The 15,145-nt window shown below is 32.2% G+C and overlaps 1 protein-coding gene across 1 annotated transcript; it reads right to left on the reverse strand.

Annotated features, from left to right (window-relative positions):
* Positions 1 to 1,702: 1,702 nt before the first annotated feature.
* On the reverse strand, positions 1,703 to 6,012 carry LOC108908818 (cyclin-H). Its single transcript, XM_018712963.1, has 6 exons — positions 5,849 to 6,012; positions 5,600 to 5,796; positions 5,340 to 5,541; positions 5,056 to 5,287; positions 2,286 to 2,400; positions 1,703 to 2,168 (listed from the first exon to the last, which is right to left on the reverse strand). The coding sequence occupies exons 1-6, from the start codon at positions 5,963 to 5,965 to the stop codon at positions 2,039 to 2,041; spliced, it is 993 nt and encodes a 330-aa protein (XP_018568479.1). The 5' UTR covers positions 5,966 to 6,012; the 3' UTR covers positions 1,703 to 2,038.
* Positions 6,013 to 15,145: the final 9,133 nt, after the last annotated feature.

Here is a 15,145-nt window from a genome sequence, read left to right on the forward strand (position 1 = left end):
TTACTTCGAAACTATTACTTGGGAACAATTGTTTGGGAAAACTACATTGAAACCGAGCATTCTTTCTATAACCGTCACTTTGCAACTATCATATTAGAACTGTTACTTTGGAATCGTTCCTTAGAACCGTCACTTTGGAAGTATTACTTTGAAAACCATGACCTTGCAGCAGTTCCTCGGAACCGTTACTTCGGAACTGTCCCTTGGCACCATTATCTTGCAACAGTTTCTTGGAACTGTTACTTGAGAATTGTGATATGGGACTGTTACTTTAGAACAGGTAATATCTGCAGTTGCTTTACTTTGTGACTATTAAACTAATGTAAAAAATTTAAGAGCCAACAAAATTTCCGAAATTTTTCCGTGATGTTTGACAGACTATTTAGGTGAAAAATGGTCGTATCGGGAATTAAAAAAAAGCATTTTGAAGCTCTAAGATTGTAGTTTTTAGATTTTTCGGTCGAAATTTTTTGGGAGCTACGGTTGTCACAGAGAATTATAGGGCAGTTTCGAAAACGAATAAAATTCCTATAACGTGCTGCCGCAACTTTTAGGATTTTTTTTTAACTTTACACGAATTAAAAAAAAAACAGGAAAAAAGGGTAATTTATGGTTTTTTAGAAAATTGATGGCTAAATTAGCAATGTTCACGAAATGACTAATGTTAAGCAAGATTTTTAGAGTTCGATATACCCAGTGAAGTTTTGTCTCGATCTAGGGAACCGTTTGTTTGTTTCAAATAGTCAAACTTTTGAAAAAAATTAAAGGGTCACGTTTTTTGAGCTTAAAGACTTCATAATCATGATTAAAATGAAAAAAAAAATTTGAGGTTTTCTCACATTTTTTACCGCAAATAACGTTTAAATTGTTGAAGAAAAAAGAGAGAAAGCTTCTTTTTCGAAGAAAAAGGGTAGTTTTAAAAAAACTGTTTTTTAAGTGATTACAGACCGCACAAAAATAAATTAGTAATTTGTCTCAAAAAACGGTATGACTGGGTCGAAATCTGGTTTGGGTCATCAACATTAATTTGAGTTTAATTAAAAGTTGATTAACAGAAGCATAGGATGAAAAAATTGAATCGTGCTGGAAACAATTGGATTTTGTTTTCTTCAATATCCGGAAGGTTTTCCAAAAAAAAAAAAACAAAAAAAAACTCCAAAAATTTTTTCGAAAATTGTTTGATTTTTTTTTTCTCGTCAATGTAAACGTTATTTGTGGTAAAAATGTGAGAAAATCTCAAAATATTTTTTTTCCATTTTAGTCGTGTTTATATGAAGTGTCGTGACCCTTTAATTTTTTCAAAAATTTGTTTGAAACAAAGAAATGGTACACTAGATCGAGAATCGAGAACCCCTTCACAGGGTTCTTGTGAGTACATTGAACTGTAAAAGTCATGCTTAACATTAGTCATTTCGTGAATATTTCTAATTTAGCCGCCAATTTTCTAAAAAACCGTAAATTACCCCTTTTTCCTGATTTTTTAAATTCGTGTAAATGAAAAAAAAAAAAAAATTTCAAAATTCACGGAAAAATTTCGGAAATACTTTTGACCATTTAAGTTTCTGCATTAGTGCAGTTTGTTACGTTTGACTAACAAAATTTAGAGACCTTTGTCCAACTGTTGAATTTTAATTGACAAATGTTTGCCTGCTACTTTTTTGGCAAATACATTTATTAGGACGTGAAAAAAAAACTGTTAATGCATTATTAATTTTAATTTCCAGGAATTGATTTAGATAGAAAATATTCATTCCAGTTTTTTAAAAACTTATTTGGGAGACATTTCTAACATTTTCTACTCTAATTCTACGCTACAATTAAAAAAATTTTCCAAATAGTATAAACAGGTTTAAATATTGTAATAAAAAAAAAACTTCTTGTTACACCGAAAAGAAGAAACCATTCAAAAATATCAAATTAAATAATTTCAAGTAAAATTTGATATTATATATAAACTTATTATTATTATAATTTGCTTTTGTAAAGCATCTCTGAATCAAACAACTGTTTGTGTTTGAAATTTATCAACAAATGCATTCTATGCGACCTCAGGAGAAGCCGGTACAGACATATTCAGCGTAGAATTATCCAAAGAATTCCTTTGGGCGGAAATGGCATGGTAGAGGTCATCATCTTCATCTAACATTGCCTGCATCCTTTTTTTATATCTGCAAACATGACACATATTTGTACAGAGACTGTATTAATATTGTACGAAGTTTAAGCAGCTTCATTGTAAGGCTTTCAGCTGAAGCGATGCGATATTAATAACGCCTGAAACTTACATTTCACTATCAGGATTATTTTCTGGGTTCCTGCACTTCTCCAGCTTTTTATCAAGCGCCTTTTGTTGATTTCTGTCTAGAATTGAATCGGCCATTTTAACCATCGACCGAATGCCTGAGAACGTCATAAAAATTCTATAAAAATTACTTCTTGCGCGCATTTTGGAACACTCCTTATTTACAAGTAAATACCTTTTTTGGTTTGGTACAATAAAGTTCAAACTTTTTTTTTTATCAAAATTGGACACATTTATAGCAGTTTTTCACAACTAAAAAAATTCATGATATAATTCATGAACAAATTGATGATATTGCATCTGTATTTTAGTCAGTCCAATTTTTTATTGTAATTACACAGTAAATTTAGTTAATAAATAATTTCAAGAGAATCAAGATAGATTTAAAACATGTTTATAGTCCAGTTACTCAGGGTTTTTACCTTCGAATTCCTTAGAACTGAACTGATTGATGTGAAATTTTGACTCAATGTGGGGAATGCCTCAAGAAACAAAACTTATATAGTGCCGAAGTGTGCTTTTGCCTTGGGGGTGGAAATTTTTACGACCAAAATAATTACAGAAATCGATAGAGGAGTCAATTTTAAGTAACAAATGTTATATAAAGTTTTTTGGATAATCCAATACTTTCCGAGTAATTCGTCATTGAAAATGTTGATTTTTTACTGTAGTGCTCGTTTTCGGACAGTTTTTTGCAAATAACTCTGAAACCATTGGATTTAACGAAAAAGTTGTAATGGATAAAAAGAAAGGTAATAAAAAAACAAATTTAATGGTATTATTTTGTTTTTATCTAATTGCAATATAAACTGAATTATGGGTTTTTAAACATTGTTATATGTTAGCTAAAAACTAAATTGGAACCAGTTAACATTAAAAACGCCAAAACCATAAATATTAGGAAAAAACTATTTGGGCCTTTTTTAAAGTACTTTGAAAAACCTTTAAAATGAGCAGTTTTAAAAGTCTTTAGAATTAACGGAAATATGATCGAAGTAACATGATAGTCTCATTTTTTTAAGAAAAAAATTAATAAACAAATCAGTGCCTTTGGTGACGGAATTAAAATTAAATGCAATCCATTTACAGATTTCTTCATTTATGTTCTAAGAATATGTTCTGGGTCATTGGCTCACTTACAAAGCACGATTTAGAAAAAAACTTAATTCTTGAAAATGTTAATTTTTCAAATTTTTGAAAATAAATCGATTCTTACGCTGTAACGTAAAAATTAAAGGGTGTACAAAAAAATACAAGAGTAAAAAAATTTAACTTCTCTAAAATTAATATTAAGCGAGATATCGCCATTTTAAGTTATCATATGAATGAGAGAACCACCCTTTTCGAGCCCTTTAAACCCTTCAAGCTTAAAAATGAAGGGCTTAAAAAAGATTAACTCAACAGTTCACGTAGCCCTTACAATTCCCTGCAAAATGAGCCTTTGTGCGATTAAAAATCTTAAAAAGTAAGAAAGTTATCGTCANAATTTATTTCAACTATATTTTTCTGATAATATCTTAGCCTATGCTCCAATTTAATAACATGATAATCAAATCAATAATAAATTTTGTAATAACCATTTCAACCATTCTCTCGTCAATCTGATTTCATCTCAATACGTATTTAGTATGTGTATATTCGAATAAACCAGTACTATAAGTACTATATTATAACTACTATATTATAATAAGAGAATACATGATTATTTAATACGAATGCACATTTAAAATGTTTCTACTCTTTCAATGATATTTTTTCATTTTATTTTCGAAAGAAGGAGTATTTTTCTAGGGCTGAAAAGTTGCAATCGATAAAAAAGATTTTTTAATAAAAAAATCAATTTTAATTTGATAAAAATGCACGATTAAAACGTTTCAAGTTGAAAAAAAATGTTATACTATTTTCATCCAAAGGGGTGGTTTTTAAAGGTTTTTCCGGGTTAAAAATTTGGGATACATTAAGTTTCATGTTAGATAGCACAGAAAATTACTCATACTGCATAAATAAAAAAGATTTGATTACATAAAATGCTTAAATTTGTATTTTTTCTTTTTTTCCAATAAGGGGTGGTTTTCACCCCTTAAGAACAAAAGCACACCTAGCGCTAGTATAAGTTTTGAAGTGGGGGGTAAGATGAGCCTAATTCTAAATTTTGAAAAAAATTGATGCAGTTATAAAAAATTCGGAGCTATTACTATATTTTCAGCTGCAGTAACTGGGCTATTAACGATTTTTATCATAAACAGAACACAGTTTATATCGAAATGTGTTAAAAACCTACATAATTAACAATTCCTTGTTTAAAATCGAACAAGAGGGTCCGTCTAACTGTCGACATTGCCCACAGTTTTAGGGAAATTTAGGCCAAAAAATGGAAATTCTTTGCTTAAACTGTTATCCAGGGTGTTCTGAAAGTCCATTCGGAAACTCCGTGGGTGAAGTATAAAGGTAAGTTGCGTTAAATCACCATATTTTGGGTTTCCTTACATGCCCCTGCTCCGTATTGGTTCTTATGAGGAACACCCTGTATTAAGGTGCTAAGGACCCTTTTTTATTACAATTATTCAATAAAATGGGAATATTTTTGGTCAAAGTCCAGTCGAAAACAAGTAAAAAATGAGTTTTCAATTATTCGTTTGTTCAAAAAATCTTTCAGATCGCAATTTTTGAGCCTACATGACCCTGTATGAAGTTAGATATAAACACTCACCACGCTTACAAAAGTGTACAGCAAAAATGTTAAATTTACATACCTCTTACAGCCTCAATCAAATCCTCCAATTTCCCCTTTCCGTCCTCGCCGAATAATATGTCTGTTACGTACGAATCTAAATTTTCCTGCAACTTGGAGGCGGCGTGCAGAACAGCCGCTAGTGCTACTTGGCTGGGAGAATACAACATTATAGCATCGGTTAGTACCGCTCTTTCCAGAAAATGTTCTATTCCAGGACGGAGTCTTTCCGGGTCATGTAGTGATCCCCGGGTCTAACTTAAACAGTACTAAAATATCGTTCATTTAAATAATCAATTTACTTACCTTGATATCAATCAGCAAGCCTTCTACCGGTCTATACGGGTTATGAATCGATAAGTGAAAATTGAGTTGTTCCATTAACAACAGTTCGTTGTTAAGAATAATGTCTGTGGCTTTTTCTCTATCGCCTTTAATGTTGCTAACAAACTGTTGGATTGATACGTTGAATTCTTCTACCTTACAGGCTAAATAAATGCAAGTAACCCTGAAGAAACAAACACTCCATTATTTAAGGAAGATTTATGTCAATTGTAAACACTTACATGATTTCTTTTGGGTGGTAGTTCATCACTGAATTGTTTATATAAAATCGTTTGAAGTAATGAAAAGATGTGCCCACCACACACCTCGGCATGGGCGGTTGAAAACGTTTACAAAAATCCCTTAGATGTAATTCGTACCGCTTAACCATCACTTTTTCTTCCTCTGGCGTGAGAAAGAATTCATATTTCGCCGAGTCCTTATAACGGATTGAATTAGGTCTTTGTATCTACACATTTTTCAAAACTTACATTGATCTGTCTTCCATATATTTGGATATGTTTTAAATTTGCTCTTTCTCTTAACTTATTTAATTCTTCTTCGCTGCTGAACATCCAAAACCTGCACTGAGTACTAGTTGGAAACATATTTATTTAGTACAAATGAAGTGCTTTTTTAATAAACAAGTGTTTTTGAAGAGTAGGTATATTTTAGGTTAGTTCAAAATTTTGCATTCATTTTTAACGTTTCCTTGTGGCGCCATCTTTTACATACATTCTAAACTGATTTAGTTCCCATTGTCAATGCGATAAATTTCTACAATATCCTGATGGTGATAAATTGTGATATTATTAGTAATTTGTAGGATTTACCTTATCATTAATTCAAATATCGATATTTTCTGATACAAAAGATAAAGGACAAATATAATTATGTAATTTAAATTAAAATGGAAATCAATAAATTTCGCTATCTATGGTATTTTATCTGCAACCTAAAGTGGATAAGGTAGACATGCAATATTCTGTTAGGTTCACTTCCGTGCTAACAATAATTTGATTGTTGGTCATCGTTGTCATTATATGATGGCAGCAGCTGTATACAGTGAGTGTATAGTGCAGTGTTTTGTGTATTATACAATTCATGTTTTTTTTTTGTATAAATCAAATCTAAAAATTTAATTATCTGTTTTCAGGCTACTTAGTTCTATATTAATTCGTGTATTTTATTTGTGTTAGTTAAAAGTGTTAGTTATTTTAAATTTTGGTTTTTGTTATACAAATTAAAGTTTGCCTCTTTGAGATATTCGTATGAGATAGCGTAAATTATAAAACTTCCGACGGTGCAGCTGCTAGCTGCTCTACAAGTATCTAAACAGCAGTTTAAGAATTTTACGGATCTAGGATACGTCTGAAAGTTCGTATGACTGATATCCTTGACTGCATATTAATTAGCAGAAATAAGATTGCGGCAATGTGGAAATACTTTGCATATTTGTGACACACATGGACTGTTAAACGTAGTAATTTATTATTAGCAGCAATTTATTACTAGCGGAACGGTAAAAGTAAGTACATTCAGAGTGTGTATTTTTTTTTCGTTTTCAGAAAAACTTCACTCGATTTTTGTACAAGTATTTCAGGTGTAAAACAATTTTGAAAACCAAACAGGCAAATTATCGAAAAGTCATTGAAACGACTCTAAATTCAAACAGTTGCAGATTTGTAGATCTTTTACAGGTGGTTTTTTAGTGACTAAAATCAGATTTCAAACGCTAATGACAAATTTTTTTAATCGGATTGCGATTTTGTATACTTACGCATCATTAAGTACTAATTTAAAAAAAAGGAGAAGTCAGTGCCTCGTTGCTCCTAACACGTAAAATTCCGTAGGATCCCCTTCAAAGTCAGAATCCATAACATAATCGTAATTATGTAGTTAGGCAAAGATTTGCTTACATAATACATAAGTTATTGTTATGATGAACTTAATAACGGTTATTAAATTAAATAATAAATCAAGAAGCACAATCATAATTATCGGTGCCTCCGTTTCCGGAAAAATGTTATCTGCGTTAATTCTAATCTCATGGAAATTTATTCTTGTTTAGTCAAATTGTACCGTTTGTTAAATTGGATGATGTTCAATTTCTTCCTCGCGAGGTATTTTTTTTAATTTTCATGTTTTTATCTTTAGCCTCAGTACCTATTTAGAACAAGTTAACAAAGTCACCAAGTTTGTTAAATACTTCAGTGGCTTCATTAGGGTTGCCATTGTTGTCATTTTCATCCGAAAACTTAGAAAAAATAATTTTCGAATAGGTAGGTATTCCTAATTTTTATAAACATTAGTATTGTTTCTTCATATTTTAAGTATCCAAATGTTTATGTTGTATTACTTAAATATAATATATTTGTTATTATTTACAAAAACTTTCTTTTTTAAAAAATTATCTATATACATGTTGAGAGATTGCATCTTTAAAAGTGGATACAGCTGCGATTGAGGTTGACAATCGTAAACTCGCAAAAGTGTGTTGAGATTTTGTTTTTTTTTTCTATATATTAGAGAAACTGTAATGTGGTTATCAGATCCGTTCAGCGGATTATTGGATTTCTCTTCTCCAACAAAACAAACACTGCAAATCCTAGAATTTTCTTCGGGAAGTTACGGTTTTCCACCATTCCTGTAAATCCAGTATACAGTAAACAACTAAAATCTCAAAGTGCCCTATTTCTAAAAATATCTGTAATCTTCGAATCAGAACCAGATCGAACTAAAATCTATTCTATTACGAACGAAAAGTTCAGCGCCTACAAAAAACGCAAAATTTATTATTTATGTATTTAAATTTCCCCAGGTTATATATAATTCCGTAAAATCCTTCAATCCTTACCTAAGCAGGCACATATCCAATTTTTTACGAACGGGAACGTTGCAAGCTGCCATCATAAATAACTGGAGACATGAAAAATGAGCTACAATTTATATCACATCAAACGAATGATTTATGAAACTGAAACGTACGTTTATGGCTTACGAAAAGGTATCTTACACAGCTGTACCGATCCGACTTAATCAGTATTAAAATATGTATAAACTCCTCTATAAAAATAATAACATGGCGTCGGTATCCTTAAATCTACTGATATTTTTTCCTTTTATCGTATTCACATCAGGAGCTCGCGAGAATTATACAATTAGTCTATTTTATGGCCCGTGGAAATAATATATTTAATTTTAATTTTCTACATCTTAATATATAACCACATACTCTCGTAATTAGAACAATACTAATTGCTTGTAACTGCTCCGAGAATATCTCGCTACAGATCGCAGATCAGATCTTTACTTGGCATCGCCAGCATCGAGTAAAAAGGTATGAGAAAGGCTCTTATATTGGACTACTGTTTCACTTAGGATTTGCTACCCCACTGCTAACACTGCAAAAAGACAGAAAAAAGTAAAGAAATGTAAACTAGAAAGCTTTATATAATTATGAATACACTTAACAAGATTCAGCCACGGATATTTTGCATGTATTTGGATGTCGGTAAATGTCGATAAATGTCTATACAGATGTTCTTAAATGTCCACAGACATTTCTTGAAAGTCTACGCATGTCCACAGATGTCGTGGAACATTTTCGGGTTACTAACAATCTGTGGAATGTTCATATATGGTCACAGATGTCCGTGGATGTCCATACAAGTCTACATATGTCCATAAATATAAACAGTAGTCCGCTGATATCCACAAATGTTCTATGATTGTCCACGTATATCCACAGATATCTTTGTAGTGTACAAATGTCCATAAATGTGTACAAATGTCCTTGAATGGTCACGGAATATCTGATGATATTCGCAGATGTCCATAAATGCCCACAAATATCTGCGAATGTCCATAGAGGTCTGTGGTTGTCTTTGGATGTTCGTAGATGTTGTGATTGTATTTGAATATGGATATTAGGTGGCCTAAAAAAAACGAATATTTTTTTTTTCGTGTCTCTTATGAAAATAGGTTAGTTTATCATGTTTTAAGAGCCCCCTCAAAAGATCAGCTCAAAAAAAAATTTTTAGAGGTCGCTCAAGATTTTTAAAAATTTCCAAAATCGTCTAAAATTTTTTCTTAAATTTTTGTTCTCGTTATTTTATCATTTTGTAGGTTGAAAAAAATCTCGATTCTGAAAATTTCAAATCGATATTTTAATTTCTAAGTCACTCATAATTATTTAAACTTTAAAAGTAGCGTACCTAAAATGTTTTCGAGCGACCTCTAAAAATAAATATCAATTAACTAATAAATTTTTTTATTGAATTTGATGAACAAAAGAATAGAAATAACTCACGAGACACTTACAAAATTTGTCGAGACAAAATTTACAACCACACTGTGAGTATCAAATATTTATAATTTTTTAATTTTTTAAAATTTTAGTTGGTGCGAAAATGTGACTTTTTTATACTAAATTGANCACGGAATATCTGATGATATTCGCAGATGTCCATAAATGCCCACAAATATCTGCGGATGACCCTAGGGGTCTGTGGTTGTCTTTGGATGTTGGTAGATGTTGTGATTGCATTTGAATATGGATATTAGTTGGCCCAAAAAAAACGAATATTTTTTTTCGTGTCTCTTGTGAAAATGTTAGTTTATCATGTTTTAAGAGCCCCCTCAAAAAAAAAAAAATTTTAGAGGCTTAAGATTTTTAAAAATTTCCAAAATCGTCAAAAATTGATTTTTTTTCATAAATTTTTTTTCTCGTTATTTTATCATTTTCTAGGTTGAAAAAAATCTCGATTCTGAAAATTTCAAATCGATATTTTAATTTCTAAGTCACATAATTATTTCAACTTTAAAAGTAGTGTACCTAAAATGTTTCGAGCGACCTTTAAAAATAAGTATAAACGAACTAAAAAATTTTTTATTGAATTTGATGAACAAAAGAATAGAAATAAATCACGAGACACTTAAAAAATTTCTCGAGGCAAAATTTACTACCGCACTGTGGGTATCAAATATTTACAATTTTTTAATTTTTTGAAAGTGTCTCGTGATTTATTTCTATTCTTTTGTTCATCAAATTAAAAAAAAAACAGTTTAGTTCATTGATATATATTTTTAGAGGTCGCTCGAAAACATAGGTACACTACTTTGAAAGTTAAAATAATTATGAGTTAATTTTATAAATCAAAATATCGATTTGAAATTTTCAGAATCGAGATTTTTTTCAACCTAGAAAATGATAAAATAACGAGAAACAAAATTTATGAAAAAAAATCAATTTTTGACGATTTTGGAAATTTTTAAAAATCTTGAGCGACCTCTAAAAAATTTTGTTTGAACTGATTTTTTGAGAAGGCTCTTAAAACATGATAAACTAACATATTTTCACAAGAGACGAAACAAAATCTTTTTTTTTGGACCACCCTAATGGATATATGTACAGATGTCTGTAGATATCTACATCTTAAAGTCCAGAAATATCCTTGAATGTCCACAGATATCCGTAAATGTCTACGTATATTTTCAGATAATCTTGAATCTCTACAGACGCCTTTGATTGTTTGTATGCTCGTGAATGTCCATAAATGTCTAACCGCACCCAAACGTGCAATGATCTTTGGATATCTATAGATATTAACGGATGTCGATAAATGTCTACAGATGTCTGTGGAGGTCCATTGAAGTCTATGGAAGTCCCTGGATGTCCACAGATGTCGTCAGAACTGTCCACGGTTGTCTGTGGATATTCGTGGATGTTCATAAATGATCACAGACGGCCATAGATATCCATAAAAGTCTGCAGATGTCGCTTAATGTCTACAGATATAAAGATATCCTTGTGAATGCTTGTGAATATCCATACAGATATAAGGATATCCTTAGATATACTCGAATGTTTGTGAACCTCCATAGATGTCCGTGAATGTCCAGATATCTTCACAGATATTCTCGAATGTCCACAGATAACTTTGAATGTCTGGATATGCGTGGAGGTCTATAAAGATCCACAGACGTTATTGATTGGCCATGAAATATCTTTGGATGTCTATAAATGTTCGCCAACTTCCATAAATGTCTACAGATGTCGTGGAATATCCACGGATGCCTAGAAATATACGTGATGTTCATAAATGATCACAGATGTCCATGAATGTCCATAAAAGTTTACAGATGTCTCTCAATGTCTACGGATATTCTTGGGTATCTACATATGTCTTTGAATATACGTGGATATCGTTAGATGTTCTTACATGTTTGTGGATATCTCAATATATTTTGAAAAATGAAGGACTACAATAATTTGGTAATTCTTTAAGGGCATTCTTTCCGAGTATGTTATCTTATATTTATCTAATATTATGAAAGTTGAGAAAACAAACTATAGTTAATTGAATTATTATAACATTTATCAACGTTCTTTGAACAAAACGTTTTTAAACAGAAATAATTACAATTTTTGCTCTATTCTCTTATATTTGAGACACTTTTGTTTCTTTATCACGCGGTTACGTCTTGCGCTATCCGAGTCCACCGAATTCTTTTTAACATATGCTGCCGTCCGATACCACCAGCCCATCGGAAGGGTACCATGAGCGGTACCACCCATACCCGAGGCTGTGAGTCGCAGACGGCCATGTTATCCGCGCCCCAGGGAACCCAACCGGTCTTACATTGCTTCTACATCGCGTACGGAATAACCGCTGCTTAAGTCACATTTACCGCGTTCGAAAAATACTAGACGCGGTATTAAAATTCCGAAATGGATGTCGGTAATTAGTCATAAAACTAGCGCCAGTTTCGCACGCTGCAGGTAATGTCATAAATATTAATGGGCAGTACAAGAAAACCGCGTTCGAGGAGGTTGTATAATGAGCGTTTTATATTTTTGCTATTATATTCCAGTTGAATTAGAGTTTGAAAGTGAAAAAATTATTAATGGAATTACTTTAACTTTCGTTTAAAAATATTTACAAACAGTATTTAACATCGTTTGGTAAACGATTAAAACATTTTGGATCTAAGCAACAAGGAGCATTCAGGATTAGTTTTAGTTTGGCAAACGGCACTTTAAGATCACCAGCATAGCATGTCTCGTGTTATACTTAATTGTACATACTTATCTTTGTTAATATCAATGCTTTTCTTATTTCTATATACATAAACACATAATTCGTATATAAACAAATGGGGAAGGGGTAAAATGTTGAATTCTGTAACGTGAAATTTATTGATACTTTATTTATTCAGTCATTTTAATGTTCCTCGTGTTAAATTGGTTGCCGTTCTTGGTTTGAGTAGACGTACTATCATTTCCAAGAAGAACTCTAGTGGAGTATGATTAAGATCAAGCCTCTACCGCCGTGTGTCGCGNGCAAACACTAACTGAATTAGTCGTATTTCCCCATAAATAAATTCCGTCTGTAAGTCTTGAATCTACTTGGGCATAGTAAACGTGTACAAGCTGGGAAAGGTTCAGCACCGTTCGCATATTTAAGAAAAGAAACTTCAGAGAATTCATTTTCGAAATAAGTTTATCACAATGTAATTTAAAGTTCAGGAATTCATCCAAATAAACACCTAGAAAACGTACACCGTCATGTGCATTAGTCACAAATTTATTATTTACTTTAATACGTATATCTTCGATAGTTCTTTGATAATTACGTATTGTTAAAATATCAGTTTTGTCCACGTTAAAAAACAAATCGATACTGTAAAAGTACTGTCAGACTTTGATCACTGTCTCTGCGGTTCTACTACTCAATGTATCTGAATCCCTTGACGATAAAACCATTGAATAGTCATCAGCATAGGCTGTATAGGCGATATGTTTTGTGACACTTGATATATTGTTGACATATAAAATGAATAAAACAGGTCCTGTTATTGAGCCTTGAGGTACACCTACATCCGAATTTAAACAACTGGATTGCATAAAATCTATAGATTGTTTAGATTCGATCTTTAAAGATACATACTGTTGACGACCCCGAAGAAATGTTGATACCCACTTCCTTTTATGACATATTTTTCCAAAATACTTAGTAATACATTTTTTTACGCTGTCAAAGGCTCTGCTCAAATCACAAAAGACAACTGCTGGACATTGGCCGGCTTCAACAAATTCAATGACTTGATTATAAAGAGGTAAGGTTCTAATTGATTCAAAGAAACGTATCGAAAGGAAAGTGAAGACGAACATTTACCAGGGGAAGTTTTGGAAGCGGCACAAAGTGCTGTTTGCCTACAACGAATTCAAAGGCTGGTGCAGTTCGAAGAAAATTCAAAAAGTGTTCGAAGCGGTATAACTGGCATATTTTGAACATAAAATTAATAAAATTCAACGTTATGGTCAGTATATTCCATGTTAAAAAGTACACCGAATACCAAAAAAAAAATGTAAATATTGGAAAATTTCCAAAATTAATACCATATAAATATCAAGATTAGATGGGAAATTAAAACTGAAATTTCACAACTTGCGCTATCAAGCAGGTAGATGTTACAACCAACCAGTCGGCAAGAACATCCTTTCTATGATTACTAATAAGATTGCACAGTTTTTGAAACTAGAACATCCTAAAACATATACAGCCATTCATTCCGAAGAACATCGGCAACGTTACTGGCTAATATAGGAGTTTATGTATTAGCAATCAAGAGACATGGTGGGTGGAAATCAGGCGCAATTGCAGAAAGTTGTGTTATTGACAGTTTAAGTAACAAAAATGAAATAGTCAACAGGATTATCTACAATGATACTTCAACTGCAGGTTCTTGTAGTAGATACACTGCCGGCCCTTTGAAAGTGGACGATTTATTTTTCTAATGTGATGTGGTCTACTTTTTATTATGATAAGTTTTTATATGTCAGTGTCATTAGTAATTTGCTTGGTAAGTGAGAGCTGTAACTTTACTTCAGAATGATTGGTCATTGCGGATGTTCTCCATGTATGCAAGAACAGAAAAAAAACTCAAAGAAAAATGGATTGCGGAGGGTCACGTACGTTATGTTCACGGAGGTGAACGTCGAAAAGTAAGCACCACCTAAGAATAAATCCTTTTGACATGGCAGTAGCGGCTTCCTTTGAGACGAATTTTCCTGGATCAGTGCGAATTGCAAGGAAGCGGGTGAAAGATTCGCAGCTGAAGAATTATATTGTGGCCGCAAATATAGTTGCTTTGACTCCCCAGTATAAAGAACAGAGGTTAGAGTTTGCAAGACAATTTGTAGGAAGCCCAGACAACTTCTGGGAGAATATTATATTTTCGGACGAAAAAAGTTTTCAGTCTTGCTCCGATGCCTCTGTCCGTGTCTACCCACCAGAGATTGTAAGGTATTCGGAGCCTTATGTGAAACCCACACAGCGCAGCGATGGATTCTCCATTAACTTTTGGGCTTGGATAAGCTGCCAAAGTCCTGATGTTTGTTGTGACTATGCTGTATCCTTCATAATTTCACTTTCAAGCAGGATAATTGTCGTCAGAATGGTTCATTGATAACAACATCGATGTTTTACCTTGGGCCTCAAAGTCCTGGGGATATATGGTGAAAAAAATTTACGGCAGAAACTTCCATCCAGTTAACGTCGAAGAACTTTGGGAGGTAATTGAAAACGCATGGGATAACATCACTGAGGATTATAACAAGAACATTAATTTTATCAATGCCATGTAGATTGCAGTGTTATAGACAAAAATGGTGCTTGGACAAAATACTAACTTTACGAATCGCGTTTTTTTGACGACGAAAAGTGTTTCATTTTTAGATCTCGTTGACGGCGAATGAATGGCCGTTAGAATGTATAATATAT

The sequence above is a fragment of the Anoplophora glabripennis genome, unplaced genomic scaffold (assembly GCF_000390285.2).
Source record: "Anoplophora glabripennis isolate ALB-LARVAE unplaced genomic scaffold, Agla_2.0 scaffold345, whole genome shotgun sequence".
Lineage (NCBI taxonomy): Eukaryota > Metazoa > Arthropoda > Insecta > Coleoptera > Cerambycidae > Anoplophora > Anoplophora glabripennis.